Source organism: Panthera onca, chromosome A1 (genome assembly GCF_046562875.1).
Source record: "Panthera onca isolate mPanOnc1 chromosome A1, mPanOnc1 haplotype 2, whole genome shotgun sequence".
Lineage (NCBI taxonomy): Eukaryota > Metazoa > Chordata > Mammalia > Carnivora > Felidae > Panthera > Panthera onca.
In genome coordinates, this window is record NC_138339.1 from 32,871,890 (window position 1) to 32,888,853 (window position 16,964).

At 34.1% G+C, this 16,964-nt stretch overlaps 1 protein-coding gene across 6 annotated transcripts in view; it reads right to left on the minus strand.

Moving 5' to 3' along the window:
* Window positions 1-1,625: 1,625 nt before the first annotated feature.
* Window positions 1,626-16,964, minus strand: part of PRKAA1 (protein kinase AMP-activated catalytic subunit alpha 1) — a 45,723-nt gene continuing 30,384 nt past the window's right edge. For 5 of the 6 annotated variants that reach the window (XM_060637658.3, XM_078445119.2, XM_060637657.3 and 2 more), the window contains 6 exons: window positions 14,895-15,039; window positions 12,535-12,622; window positions 10,724-10,948; window positions 8,935-9,421; window positions 8,696-8,822; window positions 1,626-4,559 (listed from right to left, as the gene is read on the minus strand). In XM_060637658.3, the coding sequence (XP_060493641.1) occupies window positions 4,315-4,559; window positions 8,696-8,822; window positions 8,935-9,421; window positions 10,724-10,948; window positions 12,535-12,622; window positions 14,895-14,970 (1,248 nt within the window). In that variant the 5' untranslated portion in view covers window positions 14,971-15,039 and the 3' untranslated portion in view covers window positions 1,626-4,314. Of the gene's footprint in view, window positions 4,560-8,695; window positions 8,823-8,934; window positions 9,422-10,723; window positions 10,949-11,968; window positions 12,107-12,534; window positions 12,623-14,894; window positions 15,040-16,964 lie in introns of those variants that run through there. The other variant, XM_060637659.3, reaches the window with a different exon arrangement.

Sequence of the window (16,964 nt, forward strand, 5' to 3'; positions counted from 1 at the left end):
TATCATAGAAGTGTTATCATTTGCAGTATATAACTTCTGACATTAATTATAAAAGATACAAAGGTAGTAGAATGTTTCTTAAGAAGGGTAGAGGTTTACATGACTGTGTTCACTGCAAACCTAAATCAGTGACAATTCAAGTCAAATATTTATGATTTGCACACTTTTCTGTAATGCTTCTTCAAGCCTTTAAAACACATGTGTCTCTCGGACAAGACATTCAGCAGGATTTATGCCTTTATAGTCACATTCTTAGTGCTTGGTTCATAGTAGCTATATGAGGGGATATAATTTGTAGAGTGAATAATTAAGCGGTGCTTAAAGCTGTACTCCTTTCTAGGGGTCTTTCCCAAATCTCCCAAATAACTTTACTCTGATAAAGGCTACCTCCAACACTGAGTTTTCACACTTCACCCACCACTTCCCTACTTACTTTGTCCTATGAACTTGATGTACTTATTAATATATTTAATACATTTCTCAGGCTATTTATTGACAATATGATCTTCCAAGTTGCTAGAAATCCTCTAAATTTATCAGACTTAACATTTATTGGCATTCACAATAAATAGAACAGTCTATTTGCCTACAATAGAACAGTTCAATAAATATTGATTTTTCAAACAAGAGCATTTATTGTACAGTTTTATACAGTCAGGGTAAATAAATATCTAGAGCAATTTATAAGTTCCCTAAAGAACAATCTTATGTGCTATTCATAACATTCTTTAGTACTGTTTTCTTTTGTTACAATTATCAACCTATTTTAACGATTTGGAATGCCAACAATCTGGCACAAGGCCTAACAGTGCCATACGGGATATAAGATTTCATTACAGTTGAATTCTAACAGTAGTGGAATTCTAACCAAATCTAATGTTAGCAACCAAGGAAAACTGGTAACCACTTTGGCTTTTATCGTATATATCTTAATATTTTGTTCAGGTGGTTAACTTTTAGATGAAATCAAAACTCAGTAATTTAGTTGACACAAAAATCACACGTCTGAGTGTTAAAATTTGTTTAAGTACTATATTTTATATTTAGGCACACTGTCAAAAAGGTGCACACATGGTCAGCTAGGAATAAGTGCTTTTTATTTAATTTTTCCGAAAGTTAAAAATTTAAGCACACTGTAACAGGAAAAATTATGTTTTCATCATCCACTTTCTAAATCAAAGTATTTTAAATTATATACCTAAATATACCCTGGTCGAAACATATGCGAACACATCTCAGAAATACTGTACCACAAAGATTGATCTCTACCCTATTACCAATTTATAGTTATGTTGTATGTGGAATTTCATTCATCTTGTCAGGAGAATTCACAATGAAAATAAGACTTCTGCTGTGTATGGAGGAGATGGACAAGAATTAAGGGGAAAAGATTTAAACAGCACACCATTTGTTTTTCATTCCAAGGATGCCAGTCCAAGCATAGATGCATGGAGTCCTACATCTAGCCACAGTCCACCAAGCATTCATTGAGTGTGAATGGTAAAACTACAAGGTCAAAAAGCAGGGATTGGAGGGGGGATGGGGAAGGTGAAAGCACAGGACTTTTTATATAAAATCATTTAAAACTCTGAAAAACTACAAAAGCATCTCAAGAGAAAATATAATCAAAGTAAAAGCAATGGAATTTATTTCAGTGAAATTATTTTAAATTAGATATATTAAGCTCCCATATCCCCCAACCTGGTAGAAAATTTCCTCTTGGTGAGAAATCATTTATTTTAATGGCAAAATTTTTACATATCAGTAAAATCTGTTATATTTAAAACTATGTATACAGTACATTTCTGGCAAAAACCTTATACATCTTTCAGTTGTCAAGACAAAGTAAAAATATGGTTGCATAAATCACAAAAAATATAAATTGCTGAAAAGATAATAAAAAAAGATTAAAAATCATTTGTATTGACTCCCTTACATCTTCAGTTAGTAAGAATTTGCAAACTACAATAAATTTTTGAAAATTCTGATGCAGCCTCGACATATTCAACCAAAAGTTGTCATTTCAAATATCCCAGCTTAAAAAAGAATCTGCTGCAATAATCTGTGCGTTTATCATACTATTTGTACAAGTGCAATATTTAAATATCTTCAAAATAAAACTCAGTAACTAAAAGGAATCACAATAACTTAACAAGCAGCAAAGTTTACAAAATTAACAATTTTTAGAAGGTCCTATTTAATTGGTTCCTCCTTTCAATCCCCCCCCCCCCCGCCCCACCACCTCCCCACAACAGCTTATAGAGACATTCTGACAATGTCTTAGTTCTATGTACAAATCTGTAACTTTTCAAAAATACAGTCTTCTGTTCTTAACATCAGGAACATAATGCTGCATTTAGAGACCCTACATTAAATCAATATCCCAAAAATGCAGGGCCACATACAAGTTATACAGTTTTGAACTTAGTATTTAAGTTGCACTCCTATTATTTTATACAGCTTTCAGATTCTAAGTTGAATAGATAAGTCCTGGACATAAGCAAGATTTTTCTTTTGAATTCACTGCATGTTTCTAGGGGTACTGGAACAAATCTACAACTATAGTTAACTGTGCAAGCTATCAAGACACTTGAGTATATTACTGTCTGGTTACAAAGGTGTTCACTGTATTTGCCAAAAATAGTCCTATAATACAAAAGTATTAAATGAGAAATAAGATAGCTCTTCTGCAATGGAAAAATGATTGATACCAAAGAAAATCAATACCTTGAAGTTAAAATAGTATAAGGCAATTATGGGTGATATAGTACTTTTATTTTTTATTAGCATACACAGGACACCAATTTTAACTGAAGTGACTTTAAATCTTCATTTACAACTATTATGGAATGCTACTAGGAAAAAGGAAGGATCAAGGAAAAGAAAGTATAGAGATCTTACAAAGATTAATTAAGCATCTTTAGGCAGTTCCCATAATGCTACTTTTTAAAAAATGATTAAAATCTAAAACAAATGTGACCATTTAGAAGCACTAACTGATTCGTTCCATTATTTTATTGAAGTAATAATGTCATACCTGGCAATGTCTAAATTTTCACTGAATCCTGGTTTGAAATAGTCAGCTATAAAAGAAATTTGGAAGACAACTGGGGAAACCTAAATATGCATGATTAGATGACTTTAGGGAATTACTAATCTGATAATAGTATTATGTTTTTTTAGGAAAATGTTATTTTTTTTTAGGAGATGCTTGAAATGTTGAGGGTGATAAGTATGTCAGCAACATCCAAACGGTTCAAGGAGAAAAAAACATATATATCTATATACACGTACATATGTACACTATGTCTATATACATACATAGATATAAAGCAAATGTGGCAAAATGTTAACCAGTGTTGAATCTAAGTGGTAGATACACATGTGATCACCCTATAGCCTTTTTATTTTTGTTTTTAAAAATGGTCACGATAAAATTTGGGAGAAAAAGTCTTATCTGAGCATTTAAATGGTAGGAAATATTCTGTGTGCTAAATCAATTTAAAAGATACATAATTGAATGACTAGAAATTTTTGTATACATTCAATACTGACGGACATGAGCAGCGGAATTTGTGAGATTGACAAAAACATGATTTATTTATAGCATATGCAACTCAGCTCTTGGGACAAAAAGAGAAATTTATGTACAGAATATAGTGAGACAAATTTTAAGATTTAACTTAGTGCCTAGAGTATCTGAATATGTAAGTTCTGTGTGTTTTTGGATTTATCAAGCTAAAGAAAAAATTTTAATTATGTCTAATTTAATCTTTGATATGCTTACCGTATACTAAAGAATATTAAGGGAAGAGATATGGAAGAGTTGTCCAGCCTGTCACTACTGGAAAATACCTGCTATGTAAGAAGTTCAGGATCCCCCCAAAACAAATCACCTATAAAGGTCTCTGGGGATTCTAGGCAAATATTTATTGAATAAATTTATGAAGCAATTATAGAACATATCAACTTGTAATAATACATGAAGGCCTTTATGGTAAATTAATATTCTACAAAGCCCTGTATACATTAAATATAAAACAGCCAAAAATCAAGTGAGCCTGAGAGACCTATAATTCATTGTGAAAATTACATTATGCTATATGCCTACTGAACAATGAACAAAATTATCTTAATTCATTTTTGCACGTTAGGCTTTTAACTATTAATCATGTTCCAATTCCTGTGCAAATTGCATTCCAAAAGGCCAATCCTCAGTTATAATTATGTATAACTTGATTATAAATGGAAGCATTTGGCTATGATTTTTTATGCATGCTTATTGCTATCAAAGAAATAAGCAAAGTTTTAGGTTTACTGTGCAAGAATTTTAATTAGATTCGCACACATTTCAAAAAATTCTATCGTGTGACTTCCAGGTCTTGGAGTTAAGTCAACAGGAGAAGAGTCAAGTGAGGTCACAGATGAGGTAAGTGAAGCTTCTGAGGATTTTCCTTGAGCATCAGCATCTGAATCATTCCTTTGGCAAGATCGATAGTTGCTAACTGATCCTGATCTCTGTGGAGTAGCAGTCCCTGATTTGGCTTCAGTAATTTCATCTGGGTAAAAAAAAATTTCAATTTATTATAATCCATTACACCCCATAATTTTTATTCTTTTAAGTTTTGTTTATTTTGAGAGAGAGCGCGCGCACGCATGAGGGAGGGGAGGAGGGGCAGAGAGAGAGGGAGAGAGAATCCCAAGCAGGCCCCATGCTGCCAGTGCAGACACAGCCCAACACAGGGCTCAATCTCACAAACCGTGAGATCATGACCTGAGCAGAAATCAAGAGTTGGATGCTTAACCGACTGATCCACCCAGGTGCGCTCCCACCCGCCAACAAAAGTTGAATAGTATTTAATTTGCTTCTTTGAGTGAGACCACTGACCACCTATCAAGAGCACATTTATTTTGAAAACGTTCTAAAATAGAGGTGATGAATCTGTGTTAAACCATTTGTCTTCTTTACATACAGTACGTATTCTCCTCATGCCTAATCAACATTGGGTATAGCACATAGCTACTCATCAGTATGTAGCTACTCATCAGACTTACACTCCAAAATTAATAGCCCAATAAACTAATAACATGGGGCTCAATAAACATCCTTCCCTAGCAATAAAAATTCATTTCTCTATATTAAAATCATAGAATAAATGCACTTAAAATTTGGAAGAAATCTTGGAAACCACCTCATCCAATGTTCATTCTATTGATAAGAAAACATAAACCTCAAAAAGTGTAGTGACTTGCCATAGGTAATAAAGAGGTAAATCTAGAACCTCCTTTGCCTGTCATCTCACTGCTTTTCACTCTCCCACTTTCTCTTTGTATTTAAGATCTCATGAAATGATTCCAATAAACAAATTAAGGAAAAACTAAAGTTGAAAATACAGTACACAAAAACAGTAAATGTTCATTCAACTGGCAAACCCAGGGGCTAATAAACCTAAGGTTATAAATTTGAGGCCAGTACATTACCACTCAAACCTGTGCCTTTCTGACACTAAGTAGGTACTATTCTTTTGTTTATGAAGAAGACAAAAAATTCATAGGTAAATCTAATAATTCCATAGGATCTTAGATACACAAAAGTGGTAACAGATCTTAATGGAGATGGCCAATGAAGAACTGCTAAAAACTTGTACTTAATTAAAGGCTCTGTTTATGAGAAAACATTTATATATACAGTTATACTCTTGAAATGCTAGGATAGAGTATTTACTTGATATTATGAGTCAAGTGTGCTCTGTCAGGCTTTTTAATAGATAGTGTTAAATTCGTTTTGAGAGTGTATGCATATGAGAAATCTGAATTAATATAAATTTCAAACCATGTTATAGTATCATATCATTTACTAAAAGCCTATTATAGTCTACTCATACAAACATTGGCATAAAGATATTTTTCCCATTTAAAAATAAAAATAAAGTAATCCCTATCAAAATAGCACACTACTGTTCACTGAACTAGAACAAACAATCCTAAAATTTGTATGGAACCACAAAAGACCCCAAGTAGCCAAAGCAGTCCTGAAAAAGAAAACCAAAGCTGGAAACATCACAATTCTGGACTTCAAGCTATATTACAAAGCTATAATCTTCAAGACAGTATGGTATTGGCACAAGATCATTGGAACAGAATAGAGAACCCAGAAATGGACCCACAAACATATGGCCAACTAATCTTTGACAAAGCAGGAAAGAATATCCAATGGAAAAAAGACAGTCTCTTCAGCAAATGGTGTTGGGAAAACTGGACAGCAACATGCAGAAGAATGAACCTGAACCACTTTCTTATACCATACACAAAAATAAACTCAAAATGGATGAAAGACCTAAACATAAGACAGGAAGCTATCAAAATACTAGAGAAAACAGGCAACAACCTCTTTGACCTGAGCCACAACAACTTCTTACTTGACCTGTCTCCCAAAGCAAGGGAAACAAAAGCAAAAATGAACTACTGAGACCTTATCAAGATAAAAAGCTTCTGCATTGCAAAGGAAATAATCAACAAAACTAAAAGGCAACTGATGGAATGGGAGAAGACATTTGCAAATGACATATCAGATAAAGGGTTAGTATCCAAAATCTATAAGGAACTTATCAAACTCAACACCAAAAAACAAATAATCCAGTGAAGAAATGGGCAAAAGACATGAATAGACACTTTTCCAAAGAAGACATCCAGATGGCTAGGAGACACATAAAAAGATGCTCAACATCACTCATCATCAGAAAAATACAAATCAAAAACAACAATGAGATACCATCTCTCACCTGTCAGAATGGTTAAAATTAACAACTCAGGAAGCAACAGATGTTGATGAGGATGCAGAGAAGAGGGAACCCTTTTGCACTGCTGGTGGAAATGCAAACTGATGCAGCCACTCAGGAAAACAGTATGCAAGTGCCTCAAAAAACAGAACTACCCTATGACCCAGCAATTGCACTACTAGGTACTTATGCAAGGGATACAAGAATGCTGATTCGAAGGGGCACATGCACCCCAAAGTTTATAGTACCACTCTTGGCTATAGCCAAAGTATGGAAAGAGCCCAATGTCCATTGACTGATGAATAAAGAAGATGTGGGGTGTGAGTGTGTATGTACACACACACACACACACACACACACACACACACACACACTGGAATATTACTCGGCATTCAAAAAGGATGAAATCTTGCCATTTGCAACAATGTGGATGGAACTAGAATGTATTATGCTAAGCGAAGTAAGTCAGAGAAAGACAAGTATCATATGATTTCGTTCATATGTGGAATTTAAGACAAAACAGAAGAACATAAGGGAAGGGAAGCAAAAATAATATAAAAACAGAAAAAGAGACAAACCATAAGAGACTCTTAAATGCAGAAAACAAACAGAGGGTTGGTGGTGGGGTGTTAGGTGGGAGGGAGGGCTAAAAACGGGTGAGAGGCATTAAGGAAGACATTTCGGATGAGCACTGGGTGCTCATGTTATATGTAAGTGATAAATCACTAAATCCTATTCCTGGAATTATTATTACACTGTATGTTAACTAACTTGGATTTAAATTTAATAAACAAACAATAACAAAAATGTCTGCTTTCTGCAATTAATAATTTACCTCAACTTAATCAATATAAATAGTTAAGATATTCTGGCAAACTATACATAATGGTAATCAGAGATATATTTTCTAAGTATAGGTTTTCACTTTCTAACTATTAAAACAGTAAACCAATACTTATCATAATTTAATGTTTCTTTAAAAATATTCAAGGAGGTACTTTTAAGATTTTATACTGAAGTAAATCATTATTTTGATGACCAATTAAAATACACCTAACTTAAGAAGTCTGAATATTTCAATTTGATCATCAGGCTGTCTCTGATTGTTTATGACTGTAGGTAAATAGAAATGCACAGCAATCTAAAATTAAGGTTAACAATGTCACTTTAACGAATTATGATCATTATCTTGAACATTATCTTTAGTCCCAGGAATCCCTATATCATGCTTTCATACAAAAGTGGTCTATTATTTAAGAACACTTTATTAAGAGATAAAATTGGAATCATGTAACTCACAAAACTAATACAGGATGCATACCTCTGATATGTCTCTAGTGTCAGGCTGGGAGCAAAAGGCTGGATGAGAGGAGAAAACTAATCATTAAGTCCCTTACCTATCCAAAACATTTCTCTCTCAGTCCCCTGTAAGAAACCTTACTTGACAAATGATTTCTTGTCCTATGAGCTACTAATCAAATCTATTCACACTGCCTTATCAATCAACTCTAAAAGGTAATAACTGTACTCTAATTCTTAAATGAAAAAAAAATTTATTAAATATCAGATATAAAAAAATTTAATAAAAAGTCAACATTTATTTCTAAATAAAACATTTTATCTTACCAAAATGAACCACACCAAAAAACAGAAATGTGGCAGAAACTATCATTTTAGGATCGGACTGCATCTGGCTTTAAGGTAATCATAAAAGGACAATACACTGTAAGATTACAGCAAACCTAAGATTCACAAATGCTGACATCACAGAGGCACCAAATCTCACATTTAATGTTCTTTTGCTATTGAATTACTAGGAACAGTTCAAGAAGCTTCGAAAGAATCAAAGACTAAAAAGCCAAGTTAGGTAACAAAGTCTAGTTTGTCAACTAAGTTGTTTTGTGGAAGGTACATACCATCAATACTACGGAAATCCAGTAAGTACGTTCTACTATCCACTTGGTATAACTGTAGACTCATTTTGGAGTATGTACTTGTTACAGGATTCTTCCTTCGAACACGCAAATAATATGGGTTTACAACCTAGTGTGTGGTATGGACAAAAAGAAAGTCAAAAGCAGTTCTTCTATAAAACATTTTATAGACTACAGGTTTAGCAAATGTGCTTAAAGTCAGAATGCCCTTTCTTTTTTACCTTCCATTCGTAATCCAGTTGTTTAATTGCTCTACAAACTTCTGCCATGATATCATTCGGTCGACTTTGACTTCTAATTCCCAAATGCCATTTTGCTTTCCTTACACCTTGGTGTTTTGATTTCTGTGGGTTTAATTCATCGAGGGTGTGGCGTGCCCTTGGCGTTTCAGCAACCAAGAATGGTACTCTTTCAGGATGGGGCCGAGTCAAATGATGATCATCGAGAAAAGAATCAGGTGGGCTTGTTGCCAAGTAAAAATCTTTGGCCTCATTCATTATCCTCCTGTTATCTATTATGAGGTGATAGGCAACTGCCAACGGGTCCTGGTGATTTCTATTATAAAGGCAGCTGAGAACCTCCTCTTCTGAGCATTCAAATTTTTCACACACTTCTTTTAAGGCTTCATCATCAATCATGGTTGAACTATATGATGGATCCTCAGGAAAGAGATATTTTGGAAGATCCTGTTTAAACCATTCATGCTCCCTGAGACAAAGTTAGGAGGTGAGACTGTAAGTAACAGTTTGGGGGATTTAGGATATGAATTCATTTCTATTTATACACATAGGGTATTTTCATTTTTTTTAAACTGAGACTTTCTTCTGGCTCACATTTCATTGTATATATTGGGGGAAATGCTCCAACCTCCCTCAGATTTTAAGAGGGAAAAAGCAGTGCTGCACTAACTGGAAAAGAAATGTCTTCACTTTTATTTAAAGTTTTGGCACAAATGACAATGACAAACAAATGACCAAGACCAGCTTATTTCCAGTTCAGAAAAAAGAATATATTCTGTGGCTTCATTATTATAATATTCTTGATACAATGTTAGGTGAAAAAAACAACAAAGACAACTATCATTCACTGAACGCTTACTCTGTGGTAGATTTTAGGCTAAATACTTCGTATACATTATCTCACCTTATAAAACAACTCTATGAAGATAACAACTCTTCAAATATAAAAGGGTATGTTTGACCTAAACTATGTCAAAGACTGCTAAAACTAAAAACATCATGAAAGGAAAAGAACAACAATTATCTTCTGGGTGATGGAATTAAAGATCATTTTCTGGTGATTTTTTTTTTATTTTGGTTTTGTTTTGTTTTGTTTTTGGTGTTTTCTAAGTCTTCTAATTGTCACATATTGCATTTAAATTGGAAAAAAAACCATGTAAAACACAAATAAAAGCACCTTTCACTTAGATATTTTAAATTTTAAAGAATGATTTATCCTTTTCCACTGGTGGTAAAAGCATGCCCTTCCATATGAAACTTACAAATCAGTAATTCCACATGTGATTCAATGTATAGTACCCAAAAAACAAAAGCATGTCATTGATTAAATTAAAAATTCCTCATTACTTGAGATGAACAAAAGGAAAAAAGGGAGTAATTTATGAGATAGAACTCAAATAGTAACACACAAATTTACTACTGAAAAGCATTAATCCTAATGAGAATGCATAAAAGTCAAATACGAAGCATACCACAGAAAATCTTAAAGAGCCACTACAAAATTTAACATCCCACCAGGGTCTATTTTTATTTTCTTTCAAAAGAAAGACGTGTAAGTGAAAAGTAAAAGCCCTCCCTCCTACTAATCTTCCTTCCCTAAGGTAACCAGTTTACTGTGTATTTTTAAATACGAAAACAAATGTGCCTATATACTGTATTTTTTAACATACAAATGACATGACATTATACATACTGTCCTGCAACTCTTTCTTTCACTTAATTTAAATCATTGAAGCTATTAGATCTGATAATCTCCAAGTTGCATTATTACCTGATATCTTTGATTGTGGCCCTCTTCATGGGATCCACCTGTAGCATATGTTTCAAAAGGCTAATCACAGATGGATTTAAATACTGAGGGGTATAAAAGATCCCATCACATATCTTCTTAAAAAGAGTTGGCACATGATCATCATCAAACGGAAGGGTTCCACATAATAAAGCATAGAGAATAACCCCACTGCTCCATATGTCTACCTCTGGACCTGCATACAATCTGTAACAGGAAATACCAATTGGATTAAATAATCATTAGTAACTTGAGAGTCAATTAACCAAAAGTTTTAAATATGGATACTTTATAAAGAATTATTAGAGTATGGTTTCTACAGTCATTGCTTTACACTATACAGAAAGATTCTATATAATTCTATCATCATTATCTTTGAAAACAAAAGTTAAAAATTTTTTTAGGTTAGACTATAGCTATAATTCTGTTCTTACTCCTTTACTTTGTTCCTCATGATATCAATTAAGAATGTTCTTTAGTGATGAACCCTAAACCCACTCTCCCCCCAAAACCCAAGACTTCCTACCAAGGTAAAAGGGGCCTGAGGCTGTGAAAGAAAGCCAAGCTGACTGGTTCACAAAGAAGATCCTAAACTGGTATTTACAATACACTGTAGCCAACTGACTTAACTACTGCAGACTGTTAGCACAAAGTCTGGCTTTGGGGAAAGGATGTCTGTAAACTGATCAAATAAACTGTTGAACTAATCCATAAATAGTGCTTTGAATACAAGTTCCCACTCATCCAGGGCTCACAGAAAGACCTTTCCAAACTGGAAAATTAGACTTCAGAAATGGCCCATGCATATATGCATATTTCCATTTCTTTCTTTTATTTTTTTTTAAATTAACATTGCCCCCAGAATTGTTTTTTTCCAAAAGAATTTAGATGGCACAAATGAAATAATTTAAAAACATTCTTTGAACATTAAGCTGATCTAAAAAAATAATGATGAAGCTTGATAAATCTAAAATTAGGTACTTCTGCCTTAATCATAGCCATGACTTTACCCAAATATAATTTCTCTGAGCAGGCCAGGCAAGCAAGGTTATGAAAACAGAGAGAAAATACTATACTATTTCTGCATTCTGAATTAGGATATGACACATTCAAACAAAGAAACATGGTTTGAGTGAAACGTTATTAAAAGGTAATTATAAAGACTAGTAACAAACTTAGCCATCTGTTTTCAATTTCAGTAGTACAGTGAAAAACAATTACTCTTTAAAAATTAAATTTTCCTGTCATCTAATCTATTCAAAAAGCTGCACTGTATAAAGATCCTCATGTTCTCAATGCCGGTGGTCAGTAAATTGAGAGATTAGAATTCTTATAATACTGCAGTCTCCAGAAAATAAATGAAGTCTAAAGATTTTATCATACTTCAGTCCAATCCCCCAATCACCTTATCATAAAACAAAAAGCTACTACAAAATGTCTTCTATCTGAAAAATTAAAGGTACACATTATACTTTTAACCCTTCATCTAAGTAAACCATTTCTAAATAGTAGGTATTCCTGTATAATGCAAGTTTTTAATGTCTGACCTACCTTTAAAACTTGCTAGTTTTAAACCTTCAATTTCTTCCACCACGGGGAAAAAAGAATTCTCTTCTATAAATGGAATCCTTAATTCTTATGTTTTATCCCTAAAATATAACACTTTCTGGATAAGAAAAGAATAAGCCCTAAATGTCTTTCCTTTCACTACAATATGACACCACAGACAGACAAAATCTAGGGAAAAAAAGATAATTACAAATGTATTAGTGTGGGAGGGTGTCAAATACTACCTTCCTGAAATTACTTCTGGTGCAGCATAGTTGGGTGAGCCACAGCTTGTTCTTAAAAATTCACCATCTGACATCATGTTTGAAAGACCTGAAAATGTACAAAAAATCAACTATTCAAGATTTCCCAAGGAAATAAAAACAAAACTCCATTAAACAATAAAATTGGGTTTGCATTAAAGTGATAAATCATCACTATATTCTTTGCTTAAACAAATCCTAGTCTTTACTGTTCCCAAATATTTTGTCATTATGCCCTAAAATTTGTAATCTATTTCAGCATTTAAGGTTAGTGCATTATTTGGGGGCAGCTGAGTGCCTCAGTCACTTAAGTATCCAACTCTTGATTTTGGCTCAGGCCATAATCTCACAGTGAGATCCAGCCCTGAGTTGGGCTCTGTGCTGGCAGCTAGGAGCCTGCTTGGGATTCTCTGTCTCCCTCTCTCTGCCCCTCCTCTGACTTGTTCTTTCTCGCTCTCTCCCTCCCTCTCCCTCTTCCTCTCCCTCTCTCTCTCCCCGCAACCTGTCCTCAAAAATAAACAAACATTAGGAAAATTAAGTTAGTGTACTACTGGAAGTTAATGAGTATATATTAAGCTATTTGTTGTTCTGTTTATTAGAATAAACTCGGCATGTTTAAATTTATTAATAAAGAAATTACTAGAAAAAATGTAGATGAGTAGAAAAATTAAAATTCAAAGAGTCTATGACCCTGTTCTGATTCTTTTTTTTTTTTTTTTTTAATTTTTTTTTTTAACGTTTATTTATTTTTGAGACAGAGAGAGACAGAGCATGAACGGGGGAGGGTCAGAGAGAGAGGGACACACAGAATCTGAAACAGGCTCCAGGCTCTGAGCTGTCAGCACAGAGCCCGACGCGGGGCTCGAACTCACGGACCGCGAGATCATGACCTGAGCCGAAGTCAGACACTTAACCGACTGAGCCACCCAGGCGCCCCCCTGTTCTGATTCTTTAAAAAACAAAACAGTAACTCTGAATATCAAAGCTCCCTCCCGCATAGTTTTACTCCAAAAAGAAACCTCTGCCTTCTCAAAAATGTACTAGATAAAAATAATCATGAAAGGAGTGCCTCGCTGGCTCAGTTGCCAGCATGCAGCTCTTGATCTCAGGGTTGTGAGTTTGAGCCCCATGTTGGGTATAGAGATTACTTAAAAATAAAATCTTAAAAAAATAATCATGACAATTAAGGAATAAGGAAGTCAAGTAATTTAGTCAGTTACAACAACAACAATAGCAAATCAGTAGCTCAGAGTTGACTGGCACTGCTTAGTGAATCTCTATAGATTAAAATACATATATTCAAATCTGAGAAAAATACTTATGAAATCACCTCTGATTAGAACTTAAGCTAAGCAAAATTGAGCTGCAGAGATTAATTTTTCTTAAATTTAATAAAATAATATCAATGGCAACTTATATAGAACATAAAAGGAAAATAAATTCATTTTTGACAATGTTCTTCCCAAGGTGAAATTATGCTTTTCTATCATGTAAAATATTTTACTAGTTTTTTTTTAAATAATTCTGTTCATGGGGCACCTGGGTGGCTCAGTCGGTTAGGCATCTGACTCTTGATTTCAGTCCAGGTCATGATCTTACAGTGGCATGATTGAGAGCGCCGGGCTCCAAGCTGAGCATGCAGCCTGCTTAAGATTCTCGCTCTCTCTCTGCCTCTCCCCAACTTGAGTGCGTGCACTCTCTCTCTCCAAATAAAGAAATAAACTTCTTAAAAATAAATGAATGAATGACTGATTTTGTTCATACAGTTTACCTTCTGGCTTTCAGAGTTTGTATAACTCCATTCAGTCTCTTTCATCTTGCTCCATACTTGATCAAAAGAACATACTGGAGGGGAACCTAGGTGGTTTCATTGGTTACGCATGACTCTGGATTTGGGTTCAGGTCATGAGTTCAAGCCTCAGGGCGGGCTCTGCACTGGCATCTCAGAGCCTGCTTATAATTCATTTTCATTCTCTCCCTCTCTCTCTCTGCCCCCCACCCCCCACTTATGCTCTCTCTCTCTCAAAATAAACTTTAAGAAAAAAAAAAAAAACTGGAAATAAAGTTGCTAACTTCTCCTTCACAAATAATAGTCTCTATTCAAATGATGTCTCTAATGCTGCCAATTTATTTACCTATTGTCCTAAAACTAAATTTTAAAGACATAAAGTTAAGAAGAGAATTCATCACTTCTTCTCCTTTCTGTATGCTCATAGGCAAAATGGTGAGGATACACTATTTTGGGATACTTTAGTCCATTGCATAGAAGTAAAACTTATCTGAAGAATGCTTTGATGTTCATTAAACATAATGAATATTCGAAACTATAAAAATCTCCTTACCAAAATCAGCTATCTTTGCATTCATGTGTGCATCAAGCAGGACATTTTCAGGTTTCAAATCTCTATGGACCACCATATGCCTGTGACAGTAATCCACACCAGAAAGGATTTGTTGAAACAGACGCCGACTTTCTTTTTCATCCAGCTACGAAAAGTAGAGAGGCATTTTAAAGGTGTGCTTTTCAGAAGAAATTTTTCTACCTACAACTCTCCAACCTATAAAACCATCAAAACGCATGAAACCTTCCAAATGAAACTCATCCTGAGATACTTTTGAAATGGGGAGATGGGTACAATCAGCACAAAGCCAAAATGCTAAGAGGATCTTGGAACTCAACTTTCTGTTACCACTCTTGTGACTACATTGCTTTCCCCTGTATTTCATGAGCTATTTCAAATAGTTTCAACTTCTCCTTGAAACTAGGTATGTTTTCTCCTATACACTGGAAACATTTAATCCTTCATTCCTTTAACAAATATTTATTGAACATCTTTAGTGTGCCAAGCAGTTCTAGGCACTCAAGATACAGCAATGAATAAAACAAAGGCTCTTAATCTAGTTGATGAAAATAGACAATAAAGAAATAAAGAGACCATTAAGGAGTATTTTAAGAAAAATAAAGCAGAATAAGGGCACAGAATTATGTTGGGGTGGGTGATACTATTTTAGACTATATGAGGAAGTAACATTCAAGACTGTTAATGAATTAGCAAGCAATCAAGTTATATGTCCTGAAATAAAGACTTTTTAGTTTTAACAAAAGAAAAACCTTAATTCATTTGTTTTATAAAATATAAAAACATGTATCTTTAGTCTGTTTTCTTAAAAAATTATCTTATGCAGGAACTAACATTTTAAAAAATATTCTTTAAGAACTTCCATTTATCCATTTATCCATATTGTCTTGTTTTAGGATTTTTTTCCCCAAAGCTATAACCATTATTTGGATGAGCCTGTACCCATGAAGTCATATTTAATAAATAGCCTATTAATTCTCTATAATATGCAATTTTCTAACAGAGGTCACAAATTAGCATTCTGAAGCCAGACTTCTACACTTTAAATGGCATGGACAATCTGGGAGAAAAGGTGAACTAGTAATTTCTTTTGAAAGCAAAATTAAAACTAATGAAGTACAATGAGACACCCTTCCTCTAGAGAAAATAACCTGCTAATAATCTAACACATTTATTTCTAGAAGAAATGTAGGTTCACTTTTTTTAACACAACTTTATATTAAATATACTAAATGAAAAAAAGAATGTGTTCTAAATGTGAAATAAAACTTAATTGATTAAACAAAATATAATAGGTAAATTAACTAAACAGACTACAAAAATGAAAATTATACCATATTAACAATAAATACAGTACAAAAGATGAAAAAGGAGAAGTCTCCAAAGGAAAGTTAGAAGAGTTAAAGCATATTTGCAGTTAAACATGGTAGACTGAATCTTTTGTCTCCACACCTTCAAACATCACTAAAAGGACATTAGCATAAAAAGACGAAAAGAGCAAGAAAAGTGACAACAGAAAATCAGAAGGAGTCACCAAGCTATAGAGTGGATGAACGATGAAGACTTGACCAAACAGAGAAAGCGGAAACCTTAAGCCTGCAGGGTGGAAACCAATAATAAACTAGCCTGCACACAGAACTCTGGAAAAGCTTAGAAATTAGAAACCTTGGAAATTCGTGAAGGGAGAAATGAGAGGTGGACCGAAAGCAGGACAATTGGTTGAAGTTTTAAATTCACCCCTACGGGGGATTAAGACCCATGATTTGCTCTTGAGTAAGACCAAACCAGCTCTGTTCTCAAGGACACCAAGGCAGGCATGAGGCGCCCGAAGGAAAACACAGGGATTAAGTGAAAGTCAACATACTAACTACTGAGACTTGCAGGCCTCTTCCCAATTCAGCTCTCAGAGAACTGCAAGCTAAGCTAATACCCTCAAGGAAATTGGAACATTGCTTCCAGAGCAACCCTCTGATCTAAGGAAAACTATTTGAAATTACTGGTATTTGGTGCACCCTAACAAAATGGACAGATCCCTACCTATTCCACCTATGG